Source organism: Notechis scutatus, chromosome 1 (assembly GCF_049901735.1).
Source record: "Notechis scutatus isolate UNSWTSFEM ecotype Mainland chromosome 1, rNotScu1.2, whole genome shotgun sequence".
Taxonomy (NCBI): Eukaryota; Metazoa; Chordata; class Lepidosauria; order Squamata; family Elapidae; genus Notechis; species Notechis scutatus.
Genome location: NC_142009.1, coordinates 270,034,452 through 270,052,100, shown reverse-complemented (window position 1 = coordinate 270,052,100; position 17,649 = coordinate 270,034,452). Strand labels below are relative to the sequence as shown.

Here is a 17,649-nt window from a genome sequence, read left to right as displayed (position 1 = left end):
AAGGCTGTAGGGCGCTTCCACCGCCGAAAGCCAATCACGGGCCCGACGGTCAAAATGATCCGGAAATGAAAGTCGCGCGCGGCTCGGATGATCACCAAGAGCTGGCTTCCGGGAATGCTCATCTGGAACTCGGAAAGCGCCGCCGCTCCTCCTGTTGTATCTCACGACCGATCCTTCCGTGCAGTCCCGAGACGGCGGAATGAAGGGGGGAGTCGCAAGTAAGAGCTGCCGTTGGCCGAAGCCGGGGACGGTTTCTTGCTTGTTGAGGGGGCGGGAAGGTTCGGTAGCCGTCCGCAGGTGGGGCGAGGGAGAAGGCGGGGGGTGGGGGGCGCGGCGGGAATTCTGCGAAGTGGCGGCATGTCGGTCCAGTCGTGGAAGACGGCCGTTAGGCAGCCCGGCCCGCGCAGCTGAAGTAACCCCCGCGAGATTGGGCTGGATCCAAGCTCGTCTGGTTGAGGAGAGGGATTAGCTGCGGCTGCTCAGGAGAGATCACTCAGCCCAGCGTGATTCCACGGCCTTGGTTGTCGTTTGTTTACGTGTTAATACACACAACCTCTCCCCCAAAAAAAAAAACCTAAAGTAGTCAACTCCTGCAAACCTATTAAGCCCATTCTGGAGATCATGAGTTCTTCTTAGGTCTTACTTTTAAGAGACTGCATCGGATTGGATAGTTTCTAATCCGCCAATACTTTATTATCCTCTTATTCCTTTTTCTTCTTCTTAGAAATAACCTGTTACTTCATGATCGACTTCGTACAGTATAAGGGGGGGGGGGGGAGGAATGCTTTTAAAGTCTAAATACATTTTAGGCTAGTGCAAACCAATCACAGCCTCCCTAGTTTGAGTACTATATAATATTAAGGTGTTGGCTTAACACATATTAAATCACACATCAATGGATTTCCACCATACATTGAGCGACAAAGTACCCAACCATGTTTTTAGCTCAAATATGGTTTAAATACGTTTACAGTTATAACTGCATGTATTTGGCAGATTGCAAATGAGCACCTTAAAAATAGAACTTCTTTGCCTTAAAAACAGAATTTATTTACGTCAGCAGATTTTAGCATATACAACTATGCATAAAACATTCGGCATTCATTGGACTTGGTTTTGTATTGAATTTTATATACTGAAATGTAACTGGTAATCTCTCTAATGTGATAGAATTATGAGAGAAACACAAAATTCCCTGTCAACTACATGAACCTACTGAAAACACACTTGTCTGAATACATTTCTCATAAACATCATAGCTAAGTTCTATTTTTTTGTTCTGGCATTTATTTATGTTCTATTTTAATTTTTTTAAAATTCTGAACAGTAATACACCTCATTGAAATATATTTAACATATACAATACTTAATAAAATATGGTACTTAGTGATTAAGTAGTGATAAGAACCGTGGTGGTGCAGTGGTTAGAATGCAGTACTGCAGGCTAACTCACTGTTCACTCCAAGAGTTTGATTCTGAGTGGCTCAAGGTTGACCTTCCATCCTTCTAAGGTGGGTAAAATGAGGACCCAAATTGTTGGCAATATGCTGACTTTGTAAACTGCTTAGGGAGGGCTGTAAAACACTATAAAGTGGTATATAAGTCTTAAGTACTAGTGCTATTATCTATTACCAAACATACCTGGTGTGTTTTGAGATACTTAACTGGTTTATTTTTTGAGATCTTATAAATAAAATGTATTATGTAAATAATTAATTACTGCTGCAGTTGCCTATTGTAAGAAATTGCAGAAATCATTATCCAGTAACTAACTCTTACACAGTAAGATACATTTTTCCACTTCCCAAATGGTGTTTTTTTTATTTTAAGTAAATTTAACTTTAGATTGCTTTACTTAAGGCACAAAATACCAGGAAAATTCCCAATGTCTATTGCATTTTAGATTACTGGAGGTCAAATCACAGCAACAACATGCACTCACTGGAAGAGACAGGAGGTTCCTCAACAGGGGATACTGGAACTTCGTCAAATGAGGAAAACTACTTTATGAATTATACCTTCACTGATCGTTCACATTCCAGCCGTGTGGCCCAAGGAATTATGAAGTTGTGCCTTGAAGATGAGCTCTTTGCTGATGTTACCATTTCTGTTGAAGGCAAAGAATTCCAACTGCACCGCCTAGTCCTTTCAGCACAGAGCTGTTTTTTTCGTTCTATGTTCACTTCCAACCTTAAAGAGGCACACAACCGTGTCATTGAGTTACAAGATGTTAGTGAGAGTGTCTTTCAACTTGTGGTAGACTATATTTACCATGGAACTGTGAAATTAAGGGCAGACTATTTGCAGGAGACGTATGAAGCAGCAGATATGTACCAGCTACCTGCTCTTTTTGAGGAGTGTTCTCGTTTCTTGGCTCGAACAGTACAAGTGAAAAATTGTTTGCAGATTATGTGGTTGGCTGATCAGCATAGTGATGTAGAGCTCTACACAGCGACCAAACATTGTGCTAAATCATACTTAGCACAGCTTCAGGAAACAGAGGAGTTTCTGCATCTCCCTCTTCGTTTCCTGACAGATATTGTCTCAGGTAAGTCAATTTATAAGATCTATGATGGTAATGATGGCTTTCCAACTCATTTTTAATATATTCATTACTCTGATTCATAGCCAAATTCAGATTTACGTCAGGCCCCGTTTGGGACAGATAAAGATTTGTTTAAACTGACATATCTATACACGGTCAGGAGAAATACCTCCACGTTGTTTCTCCTGAACCTTTTTTCAGCTTTCAATGCAATCAACAACTCTTCTGCAAAATTTGCTGTGGATGAGACTTGGAAAAATTGATTAGGTTCACACATCGCACACAATCACCTTTGGGGGATTGTGCAATATGTGATATCAGTCACTGGTTTTGTATATAAAATGTAAACTGAGCAACTGTTATTTCAATAAAGTATGGTTTAAAAATTCCAATTTTGCACAACATTTGGACTGTGTATTATGGACTGTTAAAAATAGAGGTGCATTTTATAATAGATGAGGTAGAATTTTTCTTGAAAAGAAACTCTATCTTATAGTTTTTACTCTGGCGACTCAGTTTTAACAACTGAGCTATGAATGATGTATTAGGTAATCCTTTTTGTAAAGAAGACAGATATTGCTATGTTTATACATTGTCTAATTGCCCTGCAATTGGATTTACTTTGAATCTTTATTGTTCAACAGTTCACTGCCCAGAATGATTAGAGATTAGTATTGAGAATAAAGTCCATTAGAAAAACAAGTATATTGTTTCCTTATTATTTCCAGGTCCAGTTCAAGGGCTTTGGCAGAACCAGATCAACTGGATCTATTTCAGTTGGGTTTTATGACAGGTTATATTATTAAGATTATGTTGATTGTGCTGGCAAGATTGGGAGGTTGGTAATGCATCAGTCAGAACCCTCCATCTCTCAGTAGCTTTCAGTAACTAGAACCAGGATAAGCATGTGTATGTTATATACCAGTGATATTTTTTCAACTCTATTTTTAAAACTATTTTATTTGTCCTGTTTCAGAATGGTGTCTATTCACAGCAGAGTTCTACTGATGAGATGAATAGCCATATAATTCATTTATTAATTAAATAAAAATGTTGCAATGACATTTATAACCTTATACTATTTAGGGTTCTGTTTAAGCCTATCCGTATTGTACATTAAGACCATTATAAAGGCCTCCTGTCAGTTGCAATCTAAGAAACTGAATTTCAGATAAAACTTTTTCCAAAACTATCCCTGAAGATTGGAACTGCTTGCTATGTGGGTGGTTCATTTTGCCTTTTCATTGGCTTAAGTAAAATTTATGTAACCTTCCATTGTCATTTTTTGGGGGACTTGAATACCTGAATTATGTTATTTTACCAGTATTTATACAATTACTTTGTAATTGTTTTTTAATATTAGTTTGTTATTTTTACTGATTTTTCTTTTTAATAGAAGAGAGTATGTATAGCTCTCTGAGTTTGGTGTTTGCTTGCAGACATTTCATTATCCAATTAGATAATGTCATTGGTGCAAGTAAGTGTAGGGTTTGCTCCCTATTTATATGCCGTAGCTTACTATGCCACTTTTAGAAAGATGTGGGCAAACCCCACAATTACTTGCATTGATGTTATTTAGCTGAGTAATGAAATGCCTGAAAAGAAACAACCAAGCTCAGAGAGCAAACAAGCAATCCATTTTTCTTTGTTGCATTTTATTTTTATTAGTTATGTGAAACTTCACTATAAACATGGCATATAAGCATTTGTAATGAAATATTATATATGCAAAATCTAATACGGGCATTAGAAGTTTCCAAAAGCATAACGTACATGAAAATTAACTTTACTCTCAATTATGTGTATCTTATTTTAACAAATTTATAGAGAACGTATAGCATTTAAACTAGCGACACTCTTCTTAAACTGAAATCTTTTCAGTAGTGCTGGCTTTTACAGCTATTGATTTTCTTTGTTGTAATTAGATCAGCCAAACAACATAGACTTTTCCACAATAGTCGCCTATACTGATGATTAAGAAGTGAAGTCTGGGATTACAATCTAACAATGGATCTCATTACAATAATATTACAATGCATTGCATTGTATTACATTGGAAGTTCATGTTCATAATTATTAATTCTATTATCTGCAACAAAATATATTAAACCCTGAGAATATCCAATCAAAATAAAAATCTGGTAATTGAACAAGACTGCAAGGGGAAGATAATGTGCTTCTTTAGCCAGTGTTGACTCAAATTTCCTGGGTGAATCACATTCATTGGATAGTCTTAGGAAATAGAGCACATCCTTGCTGCCTCTAGACTTGTAGAATAAGAACTATAGAATTCAGTTTAAATGGATGGAAAAAGATCTGAGGAGATTACTTGTTCTGGCATTTTTACAAGAATGTGTGTTTGGTTTACTTCTGCAATCGTTCAGATGGGGTCCCGTCCTCTCAGAATCCTACAGCTGCAATAGAAACCTGGATTGGCTTCAATAAAGAAGAGCGGGCAGGTTTCTTAGAGTTACTGCAATCAAGCTTAAAGGTAGAGTCACGTGCTCCCCATATATCTGCCCATCCCATAAGATTTGAGTTCGGACTGTGTGTTCCCTTTCTTGCTCAGGAACTGCCAACTGCAGAAGTGCATTAGATAGCTTTTTCCCTTCTCTTGGAATGATATTCATTGAAACATCACCATTCCCTTTCAGCTTTTAAATACTTGGTTCTTCCAATGAGATTGGAACAGTATGGTTAATCCGTCTAAAGCATGAAAAGTATTTTAATCTTGGTTATGTATTTCCAGTCCTAGACACATGATTTTATTTATTTGTATCCCACCTTTTATTATTTTTACAAATAAGGTGGCAAACATATCCCACATACCTTCCTCTTATTTTCTCCATAGCAACTCTGGGCTGAGAGAGGCCCAAGGTAATCCAACTGCCTTTCATGGCTAAAGCGGTACTTGTACTCATGGTCTTCTGCTTTCTAACAAAACCCATTGACCACTAGCCCAAACTGACTTTCTTATGGTTTACTTGGTTTTAATCTGAGTTTATGAGAATGGAAGTTGTATGCAACTCAGTCAATTCTCATTGAATTGGCTTATTAGCCCTGGCGATATATTTATGGTTATAGTCCATTCATCCCATTGTTTGAAATAAAAGGGCCATGAGAGGTTGACCCTTTATGTGGACTGTTAAAGATCAAAGCTAAGAGATGTGGGACATTTTAATAGAAACGGGTTCTCATGTATATCATAAAGTCTAATTTGCTTGTAGGGGATTTTTAACTAGCATGCTTCCTTTTGACTAATGTATGCAAGGCTGACAAAAGTTCCCTTTCTTATTAGGAAATTGGAGAGAATGTTCATATCTACCTGATTGGAAAGGAATCCTCTCGTACACATTCCCTTGCTGTCTCCTTGCACTGTGCTGATGACGACTCCATCAGTGTTAGCGGTCAGAACAGTTTATGTCACCAGATCACTGCAGCCTGCAAGCACGGCAGTGATCTCTATGTTGTTGGAGGATCCATTCCACGGCGCATGTGGAAGTGCAATAACACTACAATAGACTGGGAATGGTGTGCTCCCCTGCCCCGAGACAGGCTTCAACATACTCTGGTTTCTGTGCTCAACAAGGATGCAATCTACTCATTGGGCGGCAAAACACTGCAAGATATCCTCTCTAATGCCATCATATACTACAAAGTGAAAGACAATGTGTGGACAGAAACAAGCCAGCTGGAAGTAGCAGTGTCTGGGGCTGCAGGCGTGAATCTCAATGGTGTCATTTACTTGTTGGGTGGTGAAGAGAATGACGCTGATTTTTTTACAAAACCCTCTCGGCTGATTCAGTGCTATGACACTAAGACAGAGAAGTGTTATGTGAAGCCTTATGTGTTACCCTTTGCAGGGTGCATGCATGCTGCTGTGTACAAGGACCTGGTGTTCATAGTAGCACAGGGAGATTCTCTTTTGTGCTATAATCCTCTGCTGGATAGCTTCACTCGGCTCTGCTTGGCAGATGCTTGGAGTTCAGTCCCATCCCCTTGGAAAATTGCCAGTTGCAATGGTAACATTTACATCTTCCGAGACTGTTACAAAAAGGGAGATGCCAGCACTTTCAAACTCAATCCAGCCACCTCTGTGGTATCTGTCACCCGTGGCCTCAAAGTGCTACTTACAAATTTGCAGTTTGTGTTGGCTTGAAAGCCAGGATATTTCAGTGCCAGGACAATGGAAACATCACGTTCAGTAGGCCAGAAAGATGCGTAGATCCTTATAGCTGTTTTCTTGAGGCTGTTCATAGTATTTTAGAGAGGTTTCCTACTTTTCACAAGTATTAACATCTTAGTTGTACACTTATTTTCACTAGCACTTAATTAGTGAATCTGGGTTATGGCTGAATTATTGTTACCATTGCTTCTCCTACTGGTCAGCTTCTTGCCTCCCAAAGTCAAGGCCTGAACCCATTTTTAGCAGCAGTCCTAAATAGCTAAACTCTATTAGACTCTACTAAGCCATCTAGAACTAGGGCACATGCTGTGAATTTTACAATTTTTCAAATGTATCTCTCCAATAAGTGATTTCCTATAAAGTCCTTCTAATTAGAACAGCAAAAGACAACTTTTGAGGTAGGATTATTTTAAGTAATACATATTTCAGATTTCTTGTTTTTCAAGGACAAGGAGGGGTTGCTGTTACTCAATACATTTCCACCTGATACGATTAGCAAAATTACCCTTGACATCATTGTACTGAATCATTATCCCAATATTAGGTGTCAATCCTACTTAAACATACTGTAAGAACTTTGGGTACAAATCTCAATAAAGGCCTTTACTGGAACAGCACTATGATTTTATAATATTTTATATCTGAGAGAGAAAAGCATTATCAAGAAGTCCCAAGCATCTATTCTAAGGTAATCAAACATAGAGACAGTATAAAAGGCAAAGCATGTTCACCTACTGATTGCAAAGCAGGCAGTAATTAAAACTTATTCTACAAGAATAGAAACACTGACTGATACCTTGCTCCTAAGTAATAAATTAGGAACCAGATGTTTTCAGAGCAGAATCCTGAGTATCTTTCAGTAACTTTCTGCCTCTGCTTATTCTGTGGTAGTTGTTTTGTATCTGTTGGCTTCTGCTGTAACTGCAGGATTTTCATCAGTTACAGCCTTATGAAAATCCTCTAACAACTCCAGCTGTTTACGACGGACAATGATATGAGGACGAATCTTAGCAATGACTTCAATTGCTTCCTGAGGAGTCCACTGGTGGACCTACAAGAAGCCACAAAATCCAAATGTAATTTCTATTTATTGTTAAAATACAGTAGTATATTCCAGCATTATAATTGGGAGCACCTAGCAAGATAAAAGTTTTGCAACTCCCATTTAAGTGAATCCCATTTTTTTCTTTCACATCTTGAACAGTTAATTCTTCATCAAGCTATTTTGCCATTCCATTCTTGACCTGTTCATTAAAAAAATATTCTTACCTGAATTAGATAAGCAGCAACCATAGTGGCACTACGACAACGTCCAGCTTTGCAGTGCACATAGACACTGTTTCCACATTCACGATGTTTCAATACAAACTTGACACCTTTCTGGAGATTTTCTAGTGAAGGGATTCCAGTCAAGTCCACAGTGCTAAGACGCATTTGTTCTACACCCATTGCCTCCCATTCCTGTAATTAACCCCCAAATAAGAATTAGATTGAAGGAAAAACTATAAGGGAGCTATTGGGTAGATTGCAGGAAAACATGTTGTACACAGCCCAGTCACTTTGAGATGGGTGATCACATAAATTTAAGAAACTTCCATGACTATTTCAACATAATTAAAAGCTCATTGAAGAAGACTTCAAAAGGAGGCTAATAAGAAATAAGGCTAGAACATTAGATGATACTAAGAATTAATTAATAGAGGTGAGTATAGTATCGTAAATTAAGGCAGCAATCAGATCAGTACCTTAAAAAGCAAAAAGTTTTGGATCAGTGAAAATCCTGCCTAATCGTACATGTGTCACATGGCAATCAACCAGATGAATTGGGAACCTAACAGCAGTCACAGCAGAACATGAGGTCACTGCTGCTCCCAAACATGGTGTTTTAAGATGTTGCCTTTCCCTTAGAAGGCACTATAAAGCCAGCAAGAGTGTTTTAAGTATTTAAAGCCATGCATCTAATAGCTGTATATTTCATAGTTAAATGTGTTGCATAAAGACTTTTTTTTACTGGTATTTAATTTCAATGAATGAGGGTGGACAAAAGAAAATTCTACACCATGCATGATTTTGTATGCTCCTGTCGTGCTTTTTTAAGCAACAAAAAAAGCCCGCGCTTTAATTCTTTGTAGTAAATCTTGTGTAGGGTCAATTTGTTCTTTTGTGCACCTTTCAACCTCATGATGGTGTATATAAAATTGAGGGAGTCTCCTAGCACTTGATTGCATTCAGCACATCAAACTTAATTGGCCTGCTGAGGTAAATCCTTTTGATTTTCCTATGCCAAATTATTTGTTCCTTTCAAATCTCTACCAGAAAAAAAAAAAAATCAAGACTTGGCTTTTTTGCAAACATGGTCAAACACATGTTATTAAACCATATTGTTTCTTCACAAAGAGTTGGTACTCTGTACTTGGCTTTGTACTCTGTTAAATTGATTGTTAGTTACATCCTCTTAGTGATATACCGGTGATAATGAACAGAACTTACTTCTGGGGAGCAGCATAGGAAGCGAGTCTCATACTCTTCATTCATGGTGAGTACTCCTCGGATATTCTCTTGTTCTATCAACTGCAAGAAGAATCAATTTGCAACATCCCCAAATGTTCTAAATGTCCTTTAATATCCAACGTGCATTCTCTATATGTATTGATAACAGTTCTGAGAATTCTTAATCTCTAAACTGAGTAGGAAGTTGGCAAGTTGTAGCCAACAAGCTGAAGGTATCAAAGAATAAAAGCTCTTTTATTGGTTATGTTATCCAATTAAAAAAAAAGGCAAGTTCAGGCTCTGGTGACTTCATGGATACATCTGTGCAAGGTTTTTTTTTTTTAAACCATAGAATTGAAGTGGCTTACGATTTTTTCTTGAATTATTGTTCATTTTTCCAGTTTAGCCTATATTTTGGAATTTCTTAACTTCCCAAATACTAACCAGGTCCAGTCCAACTATATCCTGATTCACAGCTCAGATAACTATTACTATTCACTTAAGACTTCTCTTTTTCCCTATGGCTATAAAAACAAATGAAATGCGTTAGGAGGTCAGGAAGTCTTCTTTTAAAAGTACAGGTAGTTTTCAACTTACGTCCACAATTGAGCCCAAAGTTTATGTTGCTAAGTGAGAAATTTGTTTAGTGAGTGTTGCCCCATTTTATGACTTTTCTTGCCACTTCGTTAAGTGAATCGCTGCAGTTGTTAAATTAGTAACATGGTTGTTAATTGAACTTGTCTTCCCCATTGAATTTGCTTGCCAGAAGATCACAAAAGGTGATCACATGACCCTGGGATATTGCAACCATCATAAATGTGATTGTTGTCAAGAATGCAAATCATAGAACCATGGGGATGCTGCAAGGGTCATAAGGGTGAAAAATGGTTGGGAAGTCCTTTTTTCAATGCGTTTAATGAGGGTCAGTAAGCTTATTTAAGGACAAGTACAGGTTTTGTCAAGCTTATGTCCCCCTCCAATTGAGCCCACAAGTTAAGTGCTAAGTGACAAATGTTTAGTAAACAGTTGCCCCATTATATTTGAACTTTTCTTGCCAGTATCTTAAGTGAATGGCGTGGAGAATGTTAAATTAGAATTAAACTGCTCAGAAGGCATCTTTGTCTTCCCCATTGAATTTGCTTGCCAGAAGATCACAAAAGGTGATCACATGACCCTGGGATATTGCAACCATCATAAATGTGATTGTTGTCAAGAATGCAAATCATAGAACCATGGGGATGCTGCAAGGGTCATAAGGGTGAAAAATGGTCGTAAGTCACTTTTTTCAATGCCGTTGTAATTTTGAACGGTCAGTAAACAAAGTCAAGGACAACCTGTATGCTTTTGGTGAGGCTTTGCCCCCCTCCAATAACTAACAAGCAAACTGAGATGACCAAAGTCAGTAAACCAGTTTCATCATATTTGAACATCTCCAAGGTGGTATCTTGCATGGCGTGGAAGAATGTCTACAGCTAGAATTAAACTGCTCAGAAGGCATCTCTTTTCGTGCCCTTTTTTACTCAAAAGATGGCAACAACAAAACAACGCGGTAATTGTTCCATACCCCCACTGCACAGCCTAGCCCAAGGTAATGCATTAATATACAGACAGTCCTTGACTTACAACCACAGTTGAGCTCCAAATTTATGTTGCTATGTTGAGAAATGTGTTCAATGGGGCTTGCCCCATTTTATGACCTTTCTTGCCACGTTAAGTGAATCACTGCAGTTGTTAAATTTAGTAACATGGTTATTAAGTGAATCTGGCTTCCCCATTGGCTTTGCTTCTCAGAAGGTCACAAAAGGGAATCACATGATTCTGGAACATGCACCTGGAACAGTGCAACAGTCATAAATATGAGTCAGCGTCTGAATTTTGATCGTGTGACACAGCATGGGGATGCTGTGACGGTCGTGTGAAAAATGGTCCTAAGTCACTTGTGTTGCTGTGTTGAAACTTTGAACAGTCCCTAAATGAACCGTTGTACGTCGAGGACTATCTATACTGTACAGGAAAAAGGCATTCGAACCAAATTTGTGACTGAATGCTCCTTATCTTGAACTTATAAGCAGCCCACAGACCCCAACACCATGCAAACACGCTAGGCCCCAATTCATGGGATGTAGGCAGCATGCAAAACCATACCGCCCTCCAGCTTGGCAGAAAAACCTCTCCACAGAGAGAGATGTTCAAATATAAGGGAACTGATTTATTGACTCTAGTCATCTCAGTTTGTTAGTTATTAAAAAAAAAAAAAGCCTCACCAAAACCATCCAGGTAGCCCTCGAAGAACCAGTCCCTGCTGACCAAAAGGTTGGAGGCTGCTGTTACAGAGTAAACCAGTGGCTTTCAAGCCTGTGGCCTATGTACAGCACAATGTCAGCACAGCTCCTGCCCACAAAAGCTTGAAGAAATGTTATGATTGTAAATCTTGAGTTAAGTTTTGGGGGTCCGTAGCCACAAAAGGTATTTAAAGGTGGTCCGTGGTGAAGAAAACGTTGAGACCCGCAGGAGTAAACGATTTTCAATCCCTTCCTCCATGGTTACTCTATTTGAGCCAATTCTCGCCCTTTTCTGCCACCACCCCACTGGCATCAATCAGGGCATCCGCAAAAGTTGCTCCCGTCTTCCAGAAATGGGTCGCTCTGAGTCGATAGGAGCTCGCCGCCAAATCCCCTCAGAACCAAACGGGACAGATAACAGACCATCAGAGTTGGAAGGGACCTTATAGGTCATCTAGTCCAACCCCCTGCCCAAGCGGGAGACCCTACGCCATTTCTGACACTCTCTTCTTGAAAGTCGATGCCTTTGAGGACGATGAGGGCAGCAAAGGCCGGCGGAAAAACAAACCTTCCTAAATATTTTCCTACGAACCGCTCAAAGCAGCTGGCGGGGAAAGCTGGCGGGGAAAGAAAGGGATGCCTCCTCGTCGTCCTCACTTCCCGACCGGCTAAAGGAGGCGACCGAGAGCCCCGTGGACGGAGCGGCCTCCGCGGGGCAGCCGTGGGATCCCGCAGAGCCTCGTTTTCGTTACCTGGCGGCAGCGTCCCCGCAGCGGAAGGGCCCCCAAGACCACCGCGCGGTCGATGCGGCTGAACCACGGCCGTTGCGAGCCAGGCAGCCGCTCCCGCACCAGCGTGTACAAGAGGGTCGGATAGTAAAAGAGGCGGGCCATCCCGGGGCCCAAAGCGGCGGAGATCATCCTGGTCAGATCGGGGTCAGGCTGTCGTGGAGAGTCTTTAGAGAAGCTCATGACACGCGGGGTCGGGATGGGGGAGAAGGGACGCCGGGGACGGGCATCACGGCACCATCAGCCGCCCGAGGAGAACTGGAATCAGGCGCCCCGGCTTCTGGGAATCAGCTGAGCGCGCTCATTGTTAAAACGGAGGGGGGGAGGGAAGAGAAACACTGCGCCTGCGCCCTTTTTTTTTTTTCCTTCTCTCTCTCCCCCTTTCCCCTTTTTTGCGCGTCTCTCCAGGAGCTTCTCGATGGTCTCTCCCGGAAGTGCCGCCATCTTGCGAAACCGGCCGGAGGCGGAGGGAGGCGAAGCGAGCGCGGGCGGATCCCCCTGGGGCAGGCGAGGGCGGTGGCCGCCAGGAGGAGCCCGGGAAGGGGCAGGGAAGGGACAGCACGCAACTGACGGTGAGTGCGCTCGGTCTGTGCAACGTCGGGGTGACTTGTCTGGTATCTCCCCGTTTTAAAAGAACGCTCTCCTTTCTCTTTTAGTCGGGCCTCGCTACTATCGGGACCGCTTGGCTCGGCTTTCCCCTTGGGGGGAGTGGGGGGGGGGAGGAGTGGGGAGGGAGAGAGGAACAGCTGGCCACTAGCCCCTCCCCCACCCACGATCTGAGCGTGGGTGCTTTGATCACGACGCCCACCCGTCTTAGCCGCGCGGGAGGGGGGTCGCTTTCCTTGTACATAGCCAGCTGTAGTGAGTGTCCCAAGCCCACTTAGGAGGGTAGAGGGAGCCCCTGGGAGGAGGGGCGGGGAGGGGGAGGGGGAGAAGCTGACTTCCCAGCCTTTGACTGTGCTTGAAGCAAAACTCTTAAGCCAGGCGCTCCTTAGGGTGTGTGTGTGGGTGGGTGTGGGGGGGGGGTTTGGGTTGCCTCCGGAGTGGGGGGGTGGGGAGACGGGTCGCAGGTTTGAGGCATTGCTCGTTTGCGTCGTCGCCATCCCGGGGGCAGGGGGCGGGGCTCGTCCTCTGGCGGCCGCTTGAAGGCTCGTCGCGCAAGGGTTTTTCTTCTTCCCGTTAGGAAGCAATTCAATCGGCCCCTGCCCTGCCCTGCCCCGCGGCCGTGGTGAGCCATCCCCTCGGCAGCTGGCTTGGGTAAAATGACCCCGAAAGTGGGATGGAAGGAAGGGGAGGGGGACGGGCAGGGAAGGTGCATTCCTGGCCTTTGCTGCAGATGAACCCGGATGGGTCAAGAGGAGGAAGCAAGGGGGCGGGGGGTAAGAGAAATCCCTTGGCGGTTTAGGCACGTGGTACGGTGGAAATGACGATTTCCCGGCTCCCGTGAAACTTCGCGTGGATTTATGATGGAAACCTTCGGGTTCTCCCCTGGGAGTTTGGCTCGGTCAAAGTGTAGGGGTGAAACAAGCTGTTCTGAGTCGTCAGAACAGAAGATACAGTCGCCTCAACATGAAACAGATGAGGAAATGGTAAAGGGAGGGGAGAGGAGAGAGAAAGAGAGACCCCCCCCCTTTTTTTTTAAAAAAGGAAAAAGTTGTGTTTGTTTACTAAATAAAATTTAGGGGCTGCCATATTCTAGAGAACTCTGGGCTGCTTTCTTTGTAAAGTAAGGCGGCTAAAAATAATTTTAAAAAACATGCAAAAAAATGCCCTGAAAGCAAAAATGTTAAAATAAAGGCAGGAAAAGTTTGTTTATTTTGATTTGGCACATTGTTTAAAATGGTAAGGTATGAGCTAATTATTTTATGGTGTACACTAGGAAAGTTGTACACCCTTGGAATAATTTTAAAAGAGTATTTAATGCCCAGATGTGTTTCATGCATGCCATGTATCCACTGGTTGAAGCAACTTGCTAGCATAGAAAAGAAAGTGCTGTTGATATACCATATTTGGCACAGTTTTATGTGTAATCTTGCACTATTTATAGTTTATTAGAGTTTGCATAAATTAAATAATATTTCAAATACTTTTGGAATATTTCACTTTGTCACATAAGAAATCAAATTACAGCTATTGTATATTGACAATTTTCTTGCCTTCTTTTGACTGAAAAAATTCAGTTATAAATTAAAGCCAAACCAGACATTATTTCAAATGGCAAAGATAATATTGAAAACTTAAATGTTAAGAGCTTCAATAAAACCGTTCAGCTTTTATTTGTTCTTAGGAGTGAGACAAACAAATGTTTTGTCAGTAGAAAAATAAGAAAAGGGTTTCCTTACCTAGCCATTTAGCCTTGTATAATTCTAGGACATATCCCAGACTCAAGAAGCTTCACCTGGTCCAGAAAGCAGGTATGTGGGTGATTATGGTTATACCTCTCTGCCCATGTTATACTTGAACTGGCTTCTGGTTTGTTTCCAGATGCAATTGAAGGTGCTGACTGTTACATACAAAGCCCTACATGGCATCAGCCAAAGATATTTGAAGGACTCTTGTTACTCGCATAATTTCTAATCCATTAGTTTTGTCAAGAGAGGCATGCCTTATTGCTTCAGGGTCCCATCTATTATGGATTATTATCTAGTAGGTCTCAGGAAACATGCCTTTTCTGTAACTGTGTCTGTCCAGGGTTTGACTGGCCCAGGCTCTGCTTGTTTTTTGGAAAACCTTATAAACCTGTTCCCAGGCATGAGGCCAGGAAAGTAATTGAGTCCAAGCTATTAGTGAATGGTGTTTTGAAGAGTTGTTTATCGTATTTTAAGTCTTGTTAGCTCTTGTCAATCACATTGGTTAGATGGCCAAATAAATACACGAAGCACAGTCCCTAAAGAACATACAGGCAGACTCATCTGGGAAAAAGTAGACTTTCAGATATCTTGGCTCATATGGACCGTAGTTAAAACAAAAAATTCCTGGGTTTTTAAAAACAATATATTCATTGCTTTTTAAAAATCTAATTCAAGATAACAGCTCTCCTGAATAGGATGCAACTATTTCTGTAGAAGACACAGAATAAGAGATAGAATAAGAACCACATGAAACAACTATTTCTTTGTAGGAGCCTTTTTTTGCATTCAAATCATAAAACATTTTGCTAGTGTTTTACTACAATATAGTACATTGAGATGATAGAAGTTTGTGGATGAAACAAATAGTTTTGTTACTATATACAGACCCTTACATTTCGTGTTATTTGCTCTCTATGTAGTAGTTCCATCTTGTCCAAATATTGTGAATGGTGTGAGAAAATATTGATTAACAAAGTATATTAAACCACAGCTTAAGTTTTCTGAGCAATTGTTGATTCGTTCAACAAATTCAACCAACTATTATAATTTAGGGCAATTTGTGAATCCAGTTTGGGCTATAATTCATGGCTTATTAATATGTGTGAATCAGGGTATTATCTCCTGTTACACAAACAGTACATTGCTGTGATGTACTTAGCCAACTGGAGAGAGGGAACTACATTTTGGATGGGAGATAGTTAAGGATTACAGTGGGCATAAGTAATGATATCCCTAGAATGTGGACAGCTCAGGTTTTTAGTACAGTACATTTTTATGCTTTCATTAAAAAAAACAGCTTTACATTACTGTTGTGTTTAAAGTGTTTTTATTGTTTTGCAAAATTAGTAGAAAACATGCCATACATATTAGCAATTTTCTGACCAGTTTATTGGTCACAAAAAAGAGGCCCAAGGGTCTCACTTGCTTTATGGGTTGTTTGTTTCTTAACTAAACCAGAAAGATTTTAATACTCATTTCTTCAGTTATTCGCTAGTATGGCTACAAAGCTTTATTTTAATTATAGTTGTCAGATCCCAAAACTATAGTTTTCATGAAATAAGCCAGTTTTAGATTCTTAACTATGAAACTTTTAAAAAAACTATATTTAAAAATAATTCAATTTTTGCAAATGGAAAGCAATAGCTAATCTTAGAATCATGTTGAAATAGGAAACAAGGAAAAAAGACTGAGGTTTGCTGTAGGTAAAATCCGTCATGATAAACATGGTTAATATCTGAGCTGCTCTAATGACTTAAATTCTGATACATTTTTAACAGTGCAACTCCTAAACTTTTCTTTTTAATACCAGAAGTATTGCTTTGAAGATTCATGTTTATCATTGCTTGTTGACTGTCTTATTCAGAACATTGAACACCAAAGTCTTCAGAAGGAATTCATTAATATTTTTTCTTTGTCTGTCTAGCATCTCAGAGAAGATTGGAGTATAGCATGATTTCATTTTGTCTTTAACGAAAGTATTTTTGGAACACTTTCTAATAAAAGGAAGTAGCTGGATTCACACATAACAGTATGCTGTACTTTGGTTTATTGAGCAATTGTAATGGCAAAGTTAATTTTATTTGATACTGAGTCATAAACCGTAGCTGTGTTCTTATTGTATGCTAAGCCAGCACCCAAAGAAAATGCTGTGACTTTAATGCAGTGTAGAAGTGGAATGCAGCCAAGCTCTTGTCTTCCTGACCATCTAGATGACCTAGTGGCACAAGCTAAGCAAATATTTCAAGCTCAGTATCCAGTTACAAATAATAAATTGCATATGTTAAAACTTAGGATCAAACATGTAGTGCAAGGGTCTCCAAACATAGGGAGTTGAAGTCCACATGTCTTAAAGTGGCCAGGTTTGAAGACCCTTGATGTAGTATTTAACATATCTATCTCAAATGTATTAAAATATCCAAGGTAATTACACTATTAATTCTACTGGTTATAATTTTGATGGGAAACTAAATGAGCATCTAAAAGGCACCCTGTTTAAAACAACGTATCATATATATATATATATATATATATATAAAACCCTAATAAACCAATCTAACTTCAACACTAAAAACCCCAGGAAGGGCAAGCAACACGACAGGATGAGATTAAACCAAGCTTTAACAATATAAATACCTAATTGGTTTTTGCAAGTGGCAGAAAACTAAAGAAACAGTGGGTAAGCCATAGAAGCTTCTTCCTGGTTTTAGCCAAAAAGATGTATGTTTGGGAACACACAACTGTTTATTAGTTTTCTTAGTCTAGTTCCAAATCATACCAAATGGCTGCCAGCTGAGACTTGAATGTCAGCATATCTTACTAACAGCATGTTGAGAAATGACACTGGTTATATTCATACAGCAGAAACAAAAAAAAACTGTATAGTTTATTGCAATATGTGGACGCAGTTATGCAAAAAATTGCCCAAATAAAATAATAATTGATAATGGTATAACAATAGTATTTGCATTAACAGACTGTTATTATTGTTTTGTATTATAAAATGTAA

The 17,649-nt window shown here is 40.1% G+C and overlaps 3 protein-coding genes across 52 annotated transcripts in view; 2 read left to right on the top strand and 1 right to left on the bottom strand.

The window, feature by feature from the left end:
* The first annotated feature begins 47 nt into the window (after positions 1-47).
* Positions 48-7,348, top strand: KBTBD4 (kelch repeat and BTB domain containing 4). The gene is made up of 4 exons (XM_026671195.2): positions 48-218; positions 1,904-2,548; positions 4,930-5,036; positions 5,844-7,348. Exons 1-4 carry the CDS (start codon positions 200-202, stop codon positions 6,702-6,704), a joined length of 1,632 nt encoding a protein of 543 aa, XP_026526980.1. The 5' UTR covers positions 48-199; the 3' UTR covers positions 6,705-7,348.
* A 1-nt stretch (position 7,349) lies between these two features.
* Positions 7,350-12,756, bottom strand: PTPMT1 (protein tyrosine phosphatase mitochondrial 1). The gene is given in 6 exon segments (XM_026671199.2): positions 7,350-7,598; positions 7,600-7,658; positions 7,660-7,782; positions 8,001-8,192; positions 9,222-9,302; positions 12,256-12,756. Coding segments are annotated over 6 exon segments (726 nt in total). The 5' UTR covers positions 12,475-12,756; the 3' UTR covers positions 7,350-7,546.
* A 60-nt stretch (positions 12,757-12,816) lies between these two features.
* The window catches only part of CELF1 (CUGBP Elav-like family member 1), a 52,225-nt gene continuing 47,392 nt past the window's right edge, over positions 12,817-17,649 (top strand). For 33 of the 50 annotated variants that reach the window (XM_087951419.1, XM_087951461.1, XM_087951460.1 and 30 more), the window contains exon 1: positions 12,817-12,863. The gene's annotated coding sequence lies outside the window, so the exon portion shown is untranslated. Of the gene's footprint in view, positions 12,906-13,397; positions 13,549-17,649 lie in introns of those variants that run through there. The other 17 variants (XM_087951444.1, XM_087951416.1, XM_087951441.1 and 14 more) reach the window with 9 other exon arrangements.

Coding starts and splice junctions, on each gene's coding strand:
- KBTBD4 (XM_026671195.2), top strand. Junction 2,549..4,929: donor CCTGACAGATATTGTCTCAG/GTAAGTCAATTT, acceptor GCAATCGTTCAG/ATGGGGTCCCGTCCTCTCAG. Junction 5,037..5,843: donor TACTGCAATCAAGCTTAAAG/GTAGAGTCACGT, acceptor CTTTCTTATTAG/GAAATTGGAGAGAATGTTCA.